Source organism: Elephantulus edwardii, unplaced genomic scaffold (genome assembly GCF_000299155.1).
Source record: "Elephantulus edwardii isolate Elephantulus edwardi_28Jun2011 unplaced genomic scaffold, EleEdw1.0 scaffold00290, whole genome shotgun sequence".
Lineage (NCBI taxonomy): Eukaryota > Metazoa > Chordata > Mammalia > Macroscelidea > Macroscelididae > Elephantulus > Elephantulus edwardii.
In genome coordinates, this window is record NW_006400040.1 from 815,236 (window position 1) to 833,162 (window position 17,927).

At 37.4% G+C, this 17,927-nt stretch overlaps 1 protein-coding gene across 1 annotated transcript in view; it reads right to left on the minus strand.

Annotated features, from left to right (window-relative positions):
- Positions 1 to 3,470: 3,470 nt before the first annotated feature.
- The window catches only part of SLCO6A1 (solute carrier organic anion transporter family, member 6A1), a 139,484-nt gene continuing 125,027 nt past the window's right edge, over positions 3,471 to 17,927 (minus strand). The window contains exons 10-11 of the mRNA XM_006900688.1: positions 12,144 to 12,331; positions 3,471 to 3,528 (exon numbers count right to left, since the gene is read on the minus strand). Coding sequence (XP_006900750.1) covers positions 3,471 to 3,528; positions 12,144 to 12,331 — 246 coding nt within the window. The remainder of the gene's footprint in view (positions 3,529 to 12,143; positions 12,332 to 17,927) is intronic.

Genomic DNA, 17,927 nt, shown 5'->3' on the forward strand with positions numbered 1-17,927 from the left:
CCATGGCCTAGATTAGGTGCACCTTAGTCTCTAGACTGACATGATTGCTCTTCAGCACACTGGAGAAGTCAATGACAGCAGATTTTCCCAATGCAATTTGTCTTTTGATTTTCTGACTGCCGGTGTTAAGAGTGTTGATTGTGGATCTGAGAAAATTAATTGCTAACAACCTCAATCTATTCTCCATCTATCATTGTGCTACTAATTGGCCCAGTGGTCAGGATCTTTGTCTTCTTGATGTTAAGCTTCAATCCATATTGAAGACTACAGTCCTTGACCTTTTGCAGCAAATACTTCAGGTCTTCTTCAGTTTCAGCAAAGTCGTGTAATCTGCATACTGTAGGTTGTTGATGAGTCCTTCTCCAGTCTTCAAGCCACACTCCTCCTCACAAAGCCCTGCTTCCCAAACAATCTGTTTTTGCATACAGATTGAAAGGGTATGGAGGCAGAAGTATCCTGACACATTCCTTTCCTGATTTTGAACCATGCAGTGTTTCCTTGCTCTGTTCTGAGGACTGCTTTTTGGTCTAAGTTCCTCATAAGCACAAGTACATGTTTTGGGATTCCCATTTTCGTCAAGATTAGCCAGTTTGTTGTGATCCACACAGTCAAATGCCTTTGCATAGTCAATGAAACACAGATAGACATTCTTCTGGTACTGTCTGCTTTCTGCCAAGAGCCATCTGATAATGGCAATAATGTCTCTAGTGCCATGACCTCTCCCAAACCCAGCTTGTATTTCTGGTAGTTCTCTGTCAATGTATGGTTCCAGTAGTTTCTGGATAACCTTCAGAAGGATTTTGCAAGTGTGTGATATTAGTAATATTGTTTGACAATATCCACACTCTGTTGGGTCACCGTTTTTTGTTTGTTTGTTTATTAAGGGAATAAATATGGATCTCTTCCAGCCAGTTGGCCAAGTAGTTGTCCTCCAGGTTTCTTTGCACAAGTTGGTGAGCACATGCAGGGCAGCATCTGTTTGCTTAAAAATGTCAATTGGTATTCCATCAATTCCCAGGGCTCTATTTTTTTCCCAAGTCCTTCAGAGAATCCTGTACTTACTTCCCCCTTCATCACCATTGCCTCCTGATCATATGTTGTTTCTTGAAATTCTTTTATGTCAGTCAATTATATTTGGTACGATGACAGATAGATACAGTTAATAAGCTCCCACCCACAACTGATTGTAAATGAAATCAGACAGTTAATCAGCTCTTTACCATGGATGAGATACCAATTGACCTGTTTCAATTAACAGATACAGCCTTGGATGCACCAACCAGTGTATGCCAGGAAATATGGAGGATGGCTGTCTTGCCAATGGATTGGAAGAGGTCCATATTTGTTTCCATTTCCAAGAAAAAATATTTAACTGAATGTGGAAATTTCCCATTACTAACAAAAAATGATCCAACTGAATGTAGATATTATTCACCAATATCATTGATATAAAATGCAAGCAAAATACTGCTGAAGATCATTCAAAACAACTGGAAGAGTATATAGATAAGGACTGCCAGAAGTTCAAAGAGGATTTAGAAGAGGTCTTAGCACCAGGGATGTCACTGCTGATGTTAGATGGATCCTGTCTGAAAGTAAGAAATACCGGAAGAGTGTTTATTTGTGCTTTATTGACTATTGAAAGGCATTTGATTGTGTGGGTCATGACAAGTTGTGGCTGACAATAAAAGAATGGGAATCCCAGAGCACTTGATTGTGCTCAGGTGGAACCTATACCTGGATCATGAGGTTGTTGCAGGAACAGAGCAGGGAGCACTACATGGTATGGAATTGGAAAGGGAGTGTGTCATGATTGAATCATTTTTTTCATACCTATTCATTCAGTATGCTGAGCAAATTACCCAAGAATCTGGACTTTATAAGGAGGAGTTTGGCATCAAGATTTGTAGGGAAACTCATCAATAAGCTGTGTTATGCAGATAACACAGCCTTGCTTTCTGAAAGTGAGGAGGGCCTAAGTGCTTGTTGCAGAAGATGAAGGAATGCAGTCTTCCCTATGAATTTCATCTCAATTTCAGGAAAACGTAGATTCTTACCAGTGGACCGGTAGACAGCGTCATGATGGATGGAAAGAGGATTGAGACTGTCAACAGCTTCATGTTGCTTGGATCCAAAACTAACACCCTTGGTATGAGCAGTCAGGAAATAAGGAGATGCACTGCACTGGGAAAATCTGTAGTTTGGGACCTTTCCAAATTAATGCAGAGTAGTGATATCAGTTTGAGGACTAATGTGCATCTAATTCAGGCCATGGTCTTTCCAGTTACTTGCTATGCATCTGAGAGCTGGACAATGAATAAGGGTGACAAAAAAAAAAATTGACCCCTTTGAGCTATGGTGTTGGAGAAGAATATTTAACATCCTACAGATGGCCAAGAAAAGGAACATATATATGTCTTATAGAGAGTGCATCCAGAGTCTTCTTTGGAGGCAAGAATTAATGATGAGGCTTTGCCTCACATACTTTTGATATGTTGCTAGGAGGTGTTATTCCTTGGAGAAGTACATGATGTTGAGATGGGTGGAAGGTCAGTGAAGGAGAAGAAGACTCTCAACCAGGTGGATTGACAAGGCCACTGCTGCAATGGGGTCTCATGTGTCAGGAAGTGTGAGGATGGCATGGTATAGAACATGTTTCACATCTTTATTAATAGGGTCACTAGGAGTCATGTTCAACTCAACGAGACCTAACAACAACAACAACTACTACTACTACAACTACTACTACTAAGTGTTAGATAACTAAGACAATAGTAAGATAATAAGGATAATTTCAATTTCTTTCATTATAACAATTTTGTTTATGCACAGTATATATTTTTTTTTGTTTATTCCTATATAAATGAGATAGATTTCCTTGAACTAGAGGCATTAGCTTATGAGTGTGGAACATATATCAGAATTTTTAGGCTTCACAAAGGGAAAGATTATTTCATTAGTAAATTTAGAAGAAAATTTAAATATGGTTCTTCAGGGGATATATTGCATTTGGCAAGTCACTGTAAGGGGTCTTTCCAAAATGCTGAGTGAACAGTGGTGTCAGTTTGAGACTAAGATATATCTTATTCAGGCCATGGTCTATTCAGTAACTTGCTATGCCTCTGAGAGCTGGACAATACATAAGAAAGAGAAGAATTGGCATCTTTGAACTGCAGTGTTAGAGAAGAGTACTGAATATCTCATAGAGTGCCAAAAACAGATATCTCTTACAAAAAGTGAAGCCAGAGTGCTCCTCAGAAGTAAAATATGGTCAAGCTTCAATTCAAATACTTTTGGCTTACTGATAGTTATTCCCTGGGAAGAAATAGTTACACAGTGTCGAGTCATGCTCATTGTGGATTTTACCATAGCTCCACTGCAAGACACCAAGCAAGGCCTGTGTGGTGTAATCAGGCACCATGAGCTTCTTCCAGCCACCACTTCCCCTGTGTCTGCTAAAGAGTGCAAACTCACATCCCAGCCTGCAGGTCAAGGGGCTGCAGTTCCAGTGTGCGTTTTTTTGAACAGCTACAGAAGAAGATACAAATGATGGAAGAAATAGTGGAAGACATAAAGAGAGCAAATACCCCAGAAAAAGTGATTCAGAAGTAATGTACTGATGAGGAACAACTTTAACAGCTATGGAAGAAAATTTTAAAGATGGAAGATAAAGCAGTACAAAAACTTAAAAAGATCATCACTAGACAGAGAGGGTACAGCCAATAGAGTACTGGAAGTAACAGAAAAGCATAAAAATGCAACCAAAATACTAAGACTGAAATGGCAGAAGTGTTCAACACACTGGTAGGACAGAAATTAGAACTGAAGTGGTAGAACATAGAGTCAGTGAGCTGGATAACAAAAGCCTCATTTGAAAACATATTAGAAGAAAAATCAGAGATGAGACATAAAGAAAATGAAGAAAAGATTAGAATCATGTGTGATGACATATATTATGATTGGAATTCCAGAACATGGGAGTGACAGGGAAGTCATGGATAAAAATTGTGAAAGAGATACCAGAAGAAAACTTCACAATTATTTTGGGAAATTCACATTCAAGAAGCACAGTGAACACTAAATAGACTAGACACCCCCTCAAAAAAAATATCAAACTTATCATAGTCAATTTCTCCAATATAAAAGATAAGGACAGAATATTAAAAACACAAGAAAAACAAAAAGTCACCTACAAAGGGAAAACAATTAGATTAAGTTCTGATTACTCAGCAGAAACCATGAGAGCTAGAAGACAATGAGATGGCATATACAGAGAGTTGAAAGTAAACAATTGCCAGCCAAGGATCCTGTATTCAGCAAAGATCTCCATCAAATAAGAAGGAGAAATTAGATCATTTTCAGTAAAGAAGGAACTTAAGGAATTTGTGAAAACAAGAACAACACTAGAAGAAACTTTAAGTGAAGTATTTCACATGGAGAGGCCAAAGCAAAGTGGATGGACCATAGTAACAAGAAACAACAGAAAAAGAAACACAGCAAAATGGCAATGGTAAAACCTGGCCTGACAATAATCACACTTAATGTGAATGGACTAAATGCCCCAATTAAAAGAGTAGCAGAAAGGAAAAACAAATAAAGCCCAAAGCTCATCAATATGTTGCCTACAAAAAACACATCTAAAAACTAGAGAGGAAAGCAGACTCAAAGTCAAAGTGTGGAAAAAAATATAACGAGAAAATGGCAATCACAGAAAATCAGAAGTAGCAAAACTAATCTCTAATAAAACAGACTTCAGAATGTAAACCTCCATAAAATATAAGGAAGGATATTGCACACTGATTAAAGGAACAACAGATCAAAAAGACTTAACCTTGGTCAATATTTATACACCAAATGATTGAACTGCAAAATAAATACATTAAGAGAATGGAAGAAAGAAATAGACAGCACCACAATAGTGGCAAGAGACTTAACACACCACTCTCAGCAAAGAATGGTCAACTTAACAAAGATGCAGATCTAAACTAAAGAATCAGCCAACTAGACCTTGTGGATGTATTCAAGGTACTGCACCCAACTAAAACTCAATTAACTATCTTCTCAAGTGCCCATGGTACATTCTTCAGAATCAATCACATATTAAGGGACAAAATAAGCCTCAACAAATTAAAGAACAGTGAAATGATCCAAAGTATCCTCTCAGACCACAAAGCCATAAAACTAGAAAGAAATCACAGGATGATAAGCTTACAAAATCACCCATGTGAAGCTAAATAACTCTCTGCTAGAACATGATAGAGTTATAAAAGAAATAAACCATGAAATTAAAAAAAAATCCTTGAAACAAATAAAAATGAAAATACAACATAGCAAAACTTCTGGGATACAGATAAGGCAGTCCTCATGGGGCAGTTCACAGCAATAGGCACATACATAAAAAATGAAGAAAGAAGAAAAACCATTGTATAACTCAACACCTTCATCAAATGGAAAAAGACCAACAATCTAATCGTACAGCCTCTAGAAGAAAGGAAATTATAAGGAGAAGAGCTGAAATCAATGAGATAGAAAACAGGAAAACAACTGAAACCATCAATAAGAACAGGACTTTTTTAAAGGGCCAATAAAACTGAAAAACCACTGGCAAATTTAATAAAAAATATCAGAAGACACATAATTTGATTGAGAAATGAGAGAGAGGAAATTACAATAGAAACAGATGAAATCAAATCAATAATATCAGAATACTCTAAAAAGCTATACTCTGATACATTAAAAAAACTAGAGGAAATGGACAAGTTCTTTGAAACTCATGGTTTACCCAGATTGACAGAGACAGAAGTCAAGAACATGTAAACAGACCCATCACAAAAGAAGAAATTGAACAGGTCATAAATAGACTTCCCCATAAGAAAAGTCCTAGAGCAGATGGCTTGACAGCCGAATTCTACCAAATATTCAGAGAGGATTTAGCACCAATACTACTTAATTATGTAAAAAAAATTGAAAAGGAAGGAACATTCCCAGAGTGTTTCAATGAAGCAAGCATAAACCTAATACCAAAATCAGGCAAAGATATTACCAAGCAAGAAAATGGCAAACCACTATCTCTCATGAATATAGATGTGGAAATCCTTCATAAAATCCTAGCCAATAGAATAAAAAATCACATAAAAAACATAATTCATCATTATCAAGTGGAGTTCATAACAGATATACGAAGATGGTTCAACATAAGAAAAATAATAAACACTGAAATAATACAAAGTATCTTCTCAAATCACAATGCCATAAAACTAGAAATAAGTCACATTAAAAAAATTCACCACATTAACAAAGGAAATAAAAAGAACTATATGATATTATATAAGTTTCCAGGTCTTTTGTTCATAGGGTTGCTATGAGTCACCTATGACTTGATGGCACTTAACAACAACAGCAGCATAGAGAGAGGTCAGGTAGTCTAGCAGGCAGAAAGTGATGTTACCAAACCATAGATGGGTGCGTCTAATCTATGGCCCTCAGGCCTGTCTTTAACTGTTTTTGGTGACACAGTCTTCTAGGTGGCATAGCCCTGGCCTGTCCACTTGCTTTACAGAGAGGAAACTCATGGTCATTGTAAAGCTGAACACTGTGACACTGATGTACCAAATGTGAGAATGGTTACCCATGGTGGACAGTGTTTGGTGTAACTCCCTGATTAAAACAAGCTTGGAAGCAGGAGTGGCATCCACTTCTGAAATAGCTTGCCTCTGGAAACGCTATGAACCCGGAGAAAGGATGAAAGCTATACAAGTGTCCAGGTCTTTCATTCATAGAGCTGCTATGAGTCGCCTATGACTCAATGGCACTTACCAACAACATATGATCTTAACAATTGATGCATAAAAAAACATTTGACAAAACACAACATCTCTTTATGATAAAGGATATTCAGCAAAATAGAAATAGAAGGGAATTTCCTCAACATAGTGAAAAGTGTTTTTGCTAAACTAAGAGCCAATATCATTCTCAATGGCTAAAGGCTGTAAGTATTTTTCTTGTAAACAGGGACCAAAAAAGGATGCCCATTGTCACCACTTCTATTCAATATAGTAATATAGCATTGGAAGTTCTTGATAGGGTAATAGGACAAGAGAAGGAAATAAAAGGCATCTTGATTGGCAAAGAGATATTGTTGCTGTTGTTATTGCTGTTAGGTGCCGTTGAGTTGAGTATGGCTCTTAGCAACCCTATGAACAAAAGATCTGGACCCTCTTCTATCCTATACCATCCTCAAGTTTCCTGACACACAAGAGCCCACTGCAGCAGTCATCATGTTAATCCACCTGCTTGAGGGTCTTCCTCTCCTTTGTTGACCCTCCACCCTTCCAAGCATTATGTTCCTCTCCAAGGAACAGAACCTCCTAGCAACATGCCCAAAGTATGTGAGGGTACACTTCATAATTCTTTCTCTTTGAAGCCAAGAGTGATGGTTATACTATTGCTAAATGTCTATGATATGATAGTGTGCACAGAAAACCTCAGACTCAAGAAAAAAAATATTGTTAGAGCTTATAGACCTGTTTGGTAGAGTGGCAAGATGTAAGATCAATATTAAAGTCAGTGGGATTCTTCTGCAGTAACAAAGAGAACTCAGAGAAGCAAACAAGAAAACAATACAATTTAGAATGTTGCTGTTGTTGTGTACCATAGAGTCGGAACCCATTCATAGCTGAACCTCCATCCCGTATTCAGAGGCAGTTAATCATAAAGGAGGAGACTGCTCATCCTTCTCCCATGGAGCTGCTGGTGGCCTCGAACCACGTCCCTTTGTGATTGCAATGCAGCTTCTTGCCAGTAGGGCACCAGAGCTCCCTGACCATCTACAATAGTTAACCATAAAGTGAAACACTTGGAAAGTAACCTAACTGGAGACACAAAATAAATATACAAAGAAAATTTAAAAAAAAAACAAAAACAAAACAAACCATACTGCAAGACACAACAAAAGAACTAAATAAATGGAAAAATGTTCCCTGTTCATGGATAGAAAGACTCAATATTGTGAAAATCACAATCCTACCAAAAGCAATCTACATGTTCAACACAATTCCAATACAGATATCAAATTCAGTTTTCAAGTAGATGGAAAGAGAAATTGTCAAGTTTGCTTGGAGAGGAAAGAGATCTAAAATAATCAAAGCACTTCTGAAAAACAAATATTAAGTGGGAGGCATAGCACTCCTTGTTCTCAAAACCTACTACACAGTGGTAGTAACCAAAACTGCATGGTACTGGTACAATGACAGGGACATAGACCAATGGAATAGAGTCGAGAACCCAGAAATGGACTCTCTATCTATAGTCAACTAATATTTGACAAGGAAATAAAATCTATACAATGGAGAAATGACAACCTCTTCTACAAATGGTGATAAAACGGGACTGCTACCCGCAGAAAGTTGAAATAGGATACACACCTCACACCACACACAAAAATCAACTCATGGTGGATCAGAGACCTAAGGTTAAAGCCCAAACCATAAACATCATTGTTGTTGTTGTTGTTTTTGTTGTTATGTGCCGTCGAGTTGTTTGTGACTCATAGCAACCCTATGTACAACAGCCCTAAACTGTGCTCTATCCTGTGCCAATCTCATTGCCTCTGACACACCCATCCCGAGTACCCCAGTCACTGAATCAATCCACCTCATAGAGGGTCTTCCCCTCCTGCGCTGTCCCTCTACTCTACCCAGCATGATGTCCCTCTCTAAAGACCTGTCTCTCCTTACAACATGTCCAAAGTATGTCAGACGGAGCCCCAGAATCCTTGCCTCCAAGGAGCAGCCTGGAGTCTAAGGTATAAAGAGACAGCCAAATACAGCCAGAAATGCACAATCTGAAAAGGGAAAAATTGATAAATGAGACCAAAAGATTAAATCCCTGTATGCATAAAAAAATTTTTTTAACAGAGTGAAAATAAAACCTACAGACTGGGAAGGGGGGAACATTTGATACTATTTCAGACAAGGGTTTCATATCAAAAGTTTGTAGACTTCTACATGGACTCTACCAGAAAAAGACAGATAACGCAATTATAAAATGGGCAAAAGACATGGAAAGACTTTTTGCAGTGGAAGATATTCAGATGGCCAACAGACACATGAAGAAGTACTCAAAATAACTGGTAATAAGAGAGATGCAAATTAAAACCACAATGAGATACCATCTCACCCCAGTAGCAGTGCCCAAGTTTAGTAGGGCAGCAACCAATAAATGTTAGAGGGGATGTAGAGAGGTAGAAACTCTCATACATTGTTGGGATTGTAAAATGGTGCAACCATTCTGGAAGGCAATTTGGAGTTTCCTCCCAAAGCAGAACACTGTGGAAAGAGGTGTGGCGTTTTCTCAAAAAGTTGCAAATAGAGATAGCATTTGATCTAGCAATTCCACTACTGGGAATATACCCCAAAGAGACCATAACTGATATCCAAGCAGATAAATGCACACCCATGTTTATCACAGCTTTGTTCACAATAGCAAGGAGTTGGAAATAGCCTAAGTGCCCATCGATAAACAAATGGATAGAGAAGCTGTGGTATATTCACACAATGGAATACTATGCTGCATTGAAAAACAAGAACTCATGCAATATTATTCAAGATGGGTAACTCTGGAGGACATTATGCTAACTGAAATATCTCAGTCACAAAAAGACAAATACTGCATAGTGCCACTGTTGTAGAATGGGACAGGCATCAGGGTTGGGGTAAGACAGAGAAAAACTGGATAAATTATGTATACTGCATTGAAATAGATGAGGGAGAGACCATTTAAAAAGCTATATAGGATAGGGTATTATGGTTATCAAAAGAGTCCAGAATGAAGGTTGCACAGTGGAGTGTACTTGGGTCAGCAGGACTGTATACCAACGAAGGAACTTTTCTTTTACTTTTTAAAGAGAAGATCGAACTGGGAGGGAGGAGTGGTAGGGAGAAAAGTGCAACAATGAATGAATGGAAATCCAAAATCTCTGTAAATGTTCATTAAAGTTCATTTAAAAAAAGAAGAAAAAAAACAACACCGAAACTCCATTTGACCTATCTATTCTGCTGCTTGGAATATACCCTGAGAAAATGAGAACTGAGGCATAAACAGAGAGTTGTACACCACTGATTATAGCAGTATGATTAACCAACTCCAGAACATGGATACAGTCAAATTAAAATTGAATGGGTTGAGAAATTATAGCACATTCATACAATGGGATACTATGCAGCACGCAAGAGCAATGACTTTTTAAAATCACCACCTAAGTTGGGAAGGATTGGAGAACATTATCCTAAGTGAACTAACTCAGTCCCTTAAGGTCATATATGTAAAAAGTATGACCATTATTGTAGTAGCAGAAAGATAACTAGTAAAATGTGCATGACAATCCAAAGAAGGGTGGGTAGGAACAGAAGAGTGAGGATGGAAAGGGGCCTAATCATAGGGTTGCACAATCTGATGGCTAGAAGGAGGGGTTGGGTAAAGGAAATGAGAAGGATCCAGGGTAAAAATAAAGTATACATACTTTTTAAGTAAACCAGTATAAAATAAAAATTCATTAAAAAAATTAAATCATTATAGAAAGAGAACAAGAAAACACTACAGAACTGAAATTTTAAAAAAGGTATGTGTCAGGGTTGTATCCTTTCTTTATTCAATTTGAGAAGCATATCAGTCAAAAAGATATACTATATGGATCAACCCACAACATCATGGTGGATGGAGAAAAGATTCAGATTATCAATGATTTACTTTCACTTGGATCCAGTCAAGAACTCAAAAGATGTTTTGCATTGGGGAAATCTGTTGTTAAGGACCTTGGCAAAGTGCTCAAAATTAAGGATATAAGTTTAAAGAGTTAGGTGTAGTCGATCCAAGCCATAGTCTTGTCCAATTACTTACTATTAAACATGAAAAACTGAGCAAGAATAAAGAAGACCAATAAAGAACAAATCCTTTTGAATTATGCTCTTGAAGGCGAGTACTCAACATTCCATGAACTCACAAAAGAACAAACAAGTCTGTTTCCGAAAAAGTGTAACCAGGTATACTGAAAATTCACTCCACATTATTTTGGCATATTGCCAGGAGGCATTATTGTTATTTTTCCTTGGAAAAATACATCATTCTAGGGAAAAATAGATGATCAGTGATAAAAAGAGAAAGATTCTTGGCATGATAATTTGACACAGTGACTACCATAATGGCCTTGACCACAACAGAGAGCATGAGTTGGTTTAGGACACAGCAAGGTGCAGATTAGTTTTTCATATGTTCCCTATAAGTTGTGGCGACAGAAAGATGGGCAATCTCCCCCTGTGTGATTAACTGGAGGGTGCGTTATGGGTTAATTTCAACTCAACGGTATACAACAACTTATGTTGTAGTCAATTCAATGGTACCTAACAACAAACAGCATATTATATACCTCTGTCAGTGGCAGTTAGTGTTACTTGTAATAAAATTGTCTTACATATGAGCCAATAATTAATGTTGATTTATGCTTTTAAGTTTTTATTTAAATCATGTATCATTATTAGAATATGCATTTATTTCTGAGTTTTCAAGGCATGGTAAGATAAATAGATGATTTTGTTTTAAATTAAATTTCAACTAAATTTGTAATCTATATATTTTATACATATAAATTAAAAGAGAAAATTTAATATTTCATGTATAGTGACAAGGTCATAATTTACTCCACAGAGTATCTGTTACCATGAAAGGTAGAGAAAAATAATATAATATTTAAAAATGTCTTTAGAATTAAATTCTTCTAGTACTGCTGTTGTTATGTGCCGTTGAGTCACTTGCGACTCATAGCGACCCTATGTACAACAGCCCTAAACTCTGCTCTGTCCTGTGCCAATCTCATTGTCTCCGACACACATCCCGATTGCCCCAGTCACTGAATCAATCCATCTCCCAGAGGGCTTTCCCCTCTTGCGCCCGCCCTCCACCCTCCCAAGTATGATGTCATTCTCCAAGGACCAGTCTCTCCTTACAACATGACCAAAGGATGTCAGACGGAGCCTCAGAATCCTTGCCTCAAAGGAGCAGCCCGGTTTAACCCTCTCCAGGATGAATCTGTTTGTTTTCTTAGCAGTCCATATATTAAATTTAAAAAATTATGAAAAATATATACGTACCGGAGAAGGGTTACGATGCTGGGTACAATAGATAAAGCAGAAAATACAATTACGGAAAAGAGAAAAGAAATAAACAAAGGTAACTGATAACACTTTGCCTCACAATTCCCAAGGACAGCATCATTAAAAGAATCTTCATTATTTTGAATTGATAATCCTTTGGTAATGCAGGAACAATTATAGTATAGCTAAGGATAATGAAAAAAAGAAAGGTGTTTTCAGAAATACAGTCACAAAGCAAACTCTTTTATTAACACAAAATAAACTCAGCAAATGCAGAATGTTCGGTCATTTTTATAAATAAATACTCTGACATCATGACTTCATTTTTTATTTGGAAATTAAACAATAATGATGAATTCAAGTTATTTTATCTGTCAAAGAACTACTGAGTGTTTTCATGGCATTACAATTACATAGAAAAAATTTTGTTAATTTAAGGAATTTCTTCCAAAATACTACTATTCCCCTTCACAAATATTTGGTAGGTGACTATAAAAAATAACTTAGGAAAATGTAAAAAAATGGAATTTTTGCAGGAACTTTTTATGTGTACAACTGCTCAACTCAGGAAAATTTTGCTTCTATGTCAAAAAGACAAGATCTTATTTTGAAATTAAGAAACCCCACTGGTGGCACAGTCTGTAATAAGTTCTCCTACTAACCCACCAGTGTGTGGTTTCTTAGAAGATGGGAGGTTTTCTCCCATTGCAAGTTACAGCCTTGGAAACTTGATGGAGGGTCCCTATAAGTCTCTATCAACTTAATAATGGAGAGTCATGTGAAAATTGGAGATTTTTTTGTAGGTTCTGTAATTTGTATTGTAGCATATAGAGTCTGGTCGCACTTTTTATTTTGTTTTTCATTTTATACTGGTTTATTTACAAAGTTTATCTACATTGTACATTGTTTTTCACACTGCATCTTTCTCATATCCTTTACCTACCCCACCCTCCACCCATCAAACTGTGGGTCCCTATGATTACCCTACACACCCATCCTCATCCCTCTGCCACTACCTTCACCCACCTAAGATAATCTAAACATAATGAAAAGGTGCAAAAAATCAGAAATTTATAGAGAAAATTCTAAATTTAAAAATAATGACTACAAGTAAACAATATGCAACTAAATTATGTCAGTTTGTGTAAATTTCTTCTAAGTGGATATTTTTAATACTAGAAATGTCCAAATATGTCAGTAATTAAAGCTCTGAGAGGAGAAAACAGAATGTAAACATAAAAATGTAGAAGAGATTACAAGACAATGGATAAACTCATAGTAGGGAATTTTTTTGTTTTTATCCCCTTTTTTAAAAATTTATTATTAATTTCAGTGAAAATTTACAGAGACTTTGGATTTCCATTCATTCACTGTTGCACTTTTCTCCCTTCCCAACCCTCCCTTCTAGTACACTACCCTCTTGGAAAAGTAAAAGAAAAATTCTTTCATTGTTTTAAAATCCCTCCCCTCAGGTCCACTCCACTATGCAGCCTTTGCTCTGAACTCCAGTCAAGACAAAAATACCTAATCACATATCCCTTTTAAACAGTTTTCTCCCTCATCTGTTTCAGTGTAGTATACATTATTGAACCCATCTTTCTCAGTCTCCCTCCAAACCCAATGTCAGTACTGTTCTACAACAGTGGCACCATGTAGTATTTGTCCTTTTGTGACAGAGATACTTCACTCAGCATAATGTTCTGCAACGTCAACCATTTTGAATAATATTGCATGAGTTCCTTGTTTTTCAATGCAGCATAGTACTCCATTGTGTGAATATACCACAGCTTCTCTATCCATATGTTTGTTGATGGGCACTTAGGTTGTTTCCAACTCATTGCTATTGTGAACAAAGCCACAATAAACATGGGTGTGCATATATACCTGCTTGGGTGACAGTATTACCAGTAGTGGAATTGCTGGGTCAAATGGTATCTCTATTTGCAACTTTTTGAGAAAGCGCCATACCGCTTTCCACAGGGGTTGCACCATTTTACATTCCCACCAACAGTGAAGAAGGGTTGCAGTCTCTCCACAACCTCGCCACCATTTGTTACTTGCTGTTCTGTTAAATTATGCTATTCTGACTGGGGTGAGATGATATCTCTAGTTGTTTTGACTTGCATCTCTCTTAGAGCTAGGGATTTTGAACATTTCTTCATGTGCTTGTTAGCCATCTGAATGTCTTCTTCAGTGAAGTGTCTGTTCACATCCTGTGCCCATTTTTTGTATTTAATTATTTACCTTTATCTTGTTGTGGTGCTTAAGTATTTTATAAATTCTGGATATAAGTCCCTTATCTGATAGCTCATTACCAAATACTTTTTCCCAGTCTGTGGCTCCCCTTTTTATCCTTTTGGAGAAGGTTTTGGATGTGCATAGGGATTTGATTCTTAGAAGGTCCATTCATCTATTTTATCTTCTCCTGGTTGTAGGTGAGAATGTTTTTTGTGTTTTTTTTTTAAAGCTTCAAAGCTTTTTTTCCCTTTAGGCTTTTTTAGGCACTAAGGAAAAAAAATGTTCATAGTTTTAAAAAGCAAAGAAACCAGGCCAAGGAATTCATAAAGAAATAAAAAAAATTATTAGTAATATAATAAAAACATTGAAATATTTTTAAAATACAAAGCAAAATTTAGAGAGTAGTCAAATAACAGACCAACAAATAAGTAAACAAAAAAGTTTCTAAGCAACTAAGAATTTAAGAGAGATTCCTCTTTCAGTAATAAATAGAATTAAATAATAAATAGGCAATCTCTGGCCACTTCTAAAGCATCAGTTTTAGTAGAATGGTAGGAATAAAAATTATACAATAAGATGTTGCAAGTTGAATTGTAAAATAAAGTGGCAAAATTAAAAGGAATAAAGAAAACAAATTCTAATTCATTCAACCTAGTATTTATTTTGGATGCAAATATATTAAATAACATCAAAAGTGTTAGAAAAACTCAATGAATAATACAATAGAAATCTTTGCACTAATGTAGGAAGCATCCTCCTTTAGGGAAACAGGCAGTTTTAAAGTCATAATACAGCATGTTGTTGTTGTGTACCATGAGTTGGAACTGACCCATAGGGACTTTCTAGAGAGTTTTCAAGGCACTTAATCTCAAGGGTGCCTACCGTCAAATCACATCTGACTGGTACAGGAGGAGATTGCCCCTCCTCCTCCAGCGGAGTATCTGGTGAATTTGAACCGAATGTCTTTGGGATTGCTGTGCAGCTTCTGGCCACTAGGCCAAAGTGGAGGGAATGGGAAATTTCTACCAACTTTTGCAACCAGAAATTGATCAAACATGCAATTAAGATGCATTGATAATAATGCATGACTGGAACACAAAAGTTCCAAGGAAGAAGGATCATTAGCTGGAAAACATGGACTTGGTGAGAGAAATGAGGCTGGAGAGACAATGATAGAATTCTGCACATTCCATAGTTCATTCATTGCAAATACCTTTTATAAGAAACACAAACACAGGTTATACACATGCATATCACCTGATGGTATGCATAGGTATCAAATAGATTACATTTGTGGAAAGACTTGCTGGAGAAGCTCAATTATCAGCTGTGAAAACCAGGCCAGGTGCTGACTGTGGGACCACCAACTACTCATATGCAAATTCAAGCTGAAGTTGAGGAAAATGAAATCAAATCCATGGGAACCAAAATTTGACCTTAAGTCTACCCCTCTCGAATTTCAAAATGATCTCAGGAACAGGTTTGAGGTCTTGAGCACCTATGAGTGTAGACCAAATGAGCTCTGGGAGGATATCAAGAAAATTGTCCATGAAGAATGCAAAAGATCGCGGGGGGATTGTGTACCAATGAGGGAGTTTTTCTTTTGCTTTTCAAGGAGAGGAGCAGTGCGGGGAGAAGGGTGCAACAATGAATGAATGGAATTCCAAAATCTCTGTAGATGTTCATTGAAATGAAAAATAAACAAACTAAATTTAAAAATAGATAGATAGATAAATAGATAGATAGACAGACAGACAGACAGACAGACAGATAAAATGCAAAAGATCATTACAAAGTCTGAAAAAGAAGAAAATACCAAGATGGATGTCAGATGAGACTCGGTATTGCATTAGAGTGCCAAGAAGCCAAAGGCAAAGGAAGAAATCAAAGAGCTGAACAGAAAATTTCAAAAGGCACCACCTTGGGACTACAAAGCAAGATACACATTCAAGCTATGGGTGGCAATATTTAAGGATACTTTGGGTAGAATGTTACATGATACAGAAAGCATTAAAAGAAGATGGAAAGAGTACACAAAGTCACTGCATTAGAAGGAATTGGCTGACACAGAAGAATTTAATGAAATAACATATGAGGAAGAGCCTGTGATAATGAAGGAGGAAGTTCGAGTTGCTCTGAAGGAATTGGCAAAAACAAGGCTCCAGGAGTTGACAGCATTACCAATTGACAACCAATTGACATCTTTCAACAAACAGACGCTGCCCTGGATGTGTTCCCTAGTTGTGCCATGAAATCTGGAGAACAGCCAGCTGGACAACTGACTTGAAAAGATTGATATTTGTTCCCATTATAAAGAAAGGTAACCAACAGAGTGCGGAAATTACCATTAATAGCACATGCAAGCAAGATTCTGCTGAAAATTATCCAAAAACGTGTGGATCACAACAATCTAAGGCTGACTCTGGAAGAATGGGAATTCCAGAACATGTGGTTGTGTTTATGCGAAGCCTATACTTGGACCAAGAGGCAGTTATCAGAACAGAGCAAGGAGACACTACATGGTTCAAAATCAAGAAGGGGATCTACCAGGGATGTATTCTGTCTCCATACCTTTTCAATCTCTATGCAGAACAGATCATCTGAGTCGGTGGGCTGTACGAGGCGGAATGTGGCATCAGGATTGGTGGAAGAATCATCAACAACCTGCGTTATGCAGATGACACAACTCTGCTTGCTGAAACTGAGGAGGACCTGAAGCGCTTGCAGAAGAAGGTCAAGGACTGCAAGCCTTCAATACGGATTTAAGCTCAACATCAAGAAAACAAAGATTCTCACCACTGGGCCAATTGGCAGCATCATTATGGATGGTGAAGAGATTGAGATAGTGAATAGTTTTAGTTTGCTTGGCTCCACAGTAAACACTCTTGGTACCAGCAGCTAAGAAATCAAGAGATGAATTGCATTGGGAAAGTCAGCTGTCAGGGACCTCTCAAGAGTACTGAAGAGCAATGAAGTCAGGCTGGAGATTAAAGTGAATCTGCTCCGGGCTAGAGTCTTAGCAATTATGTGCTATGCATCAAAGAATTGGACAGTGACTATGGATGACAGAAAGAGAATTGATGCCTTTGAGTTGTGGTACTGTAGAAGAGTATTGAATATAACACGGACTGCTAGGAGAACAAACAGGTTTGTCTTAGAGAGGGGGAAGTCAGAATGCTTAGAGCCCAGGATTCTGAAGGGATGTTGCAAGGAGGGACTGGTCCTTGGAGAGGGACATCATGCTTTGGAGAGTGGAAGGATAGCTCAGGAGAGGAAGATCCTCGATGATATGAATTGATTCTGTGATTGGGGTGGTGGCAGTGAGTGTGTCGGAGACGGTGAGGTTGACACAGGATAGAGCAGGGTTTAGGGCTCTTGTACATAGGGTTGCTATGAGTCACAGGCGACTCAACAGCACATAACAACAACAATCTCAAGAGAGGAGACTACTCTTCCTTCTCCCTCAGAACAGCTGGTGAATATGGACCTCACATGTTGATAAATAAAATGGTAAGAGGAAAAAAGGGAAGAGAGAGTACCTGT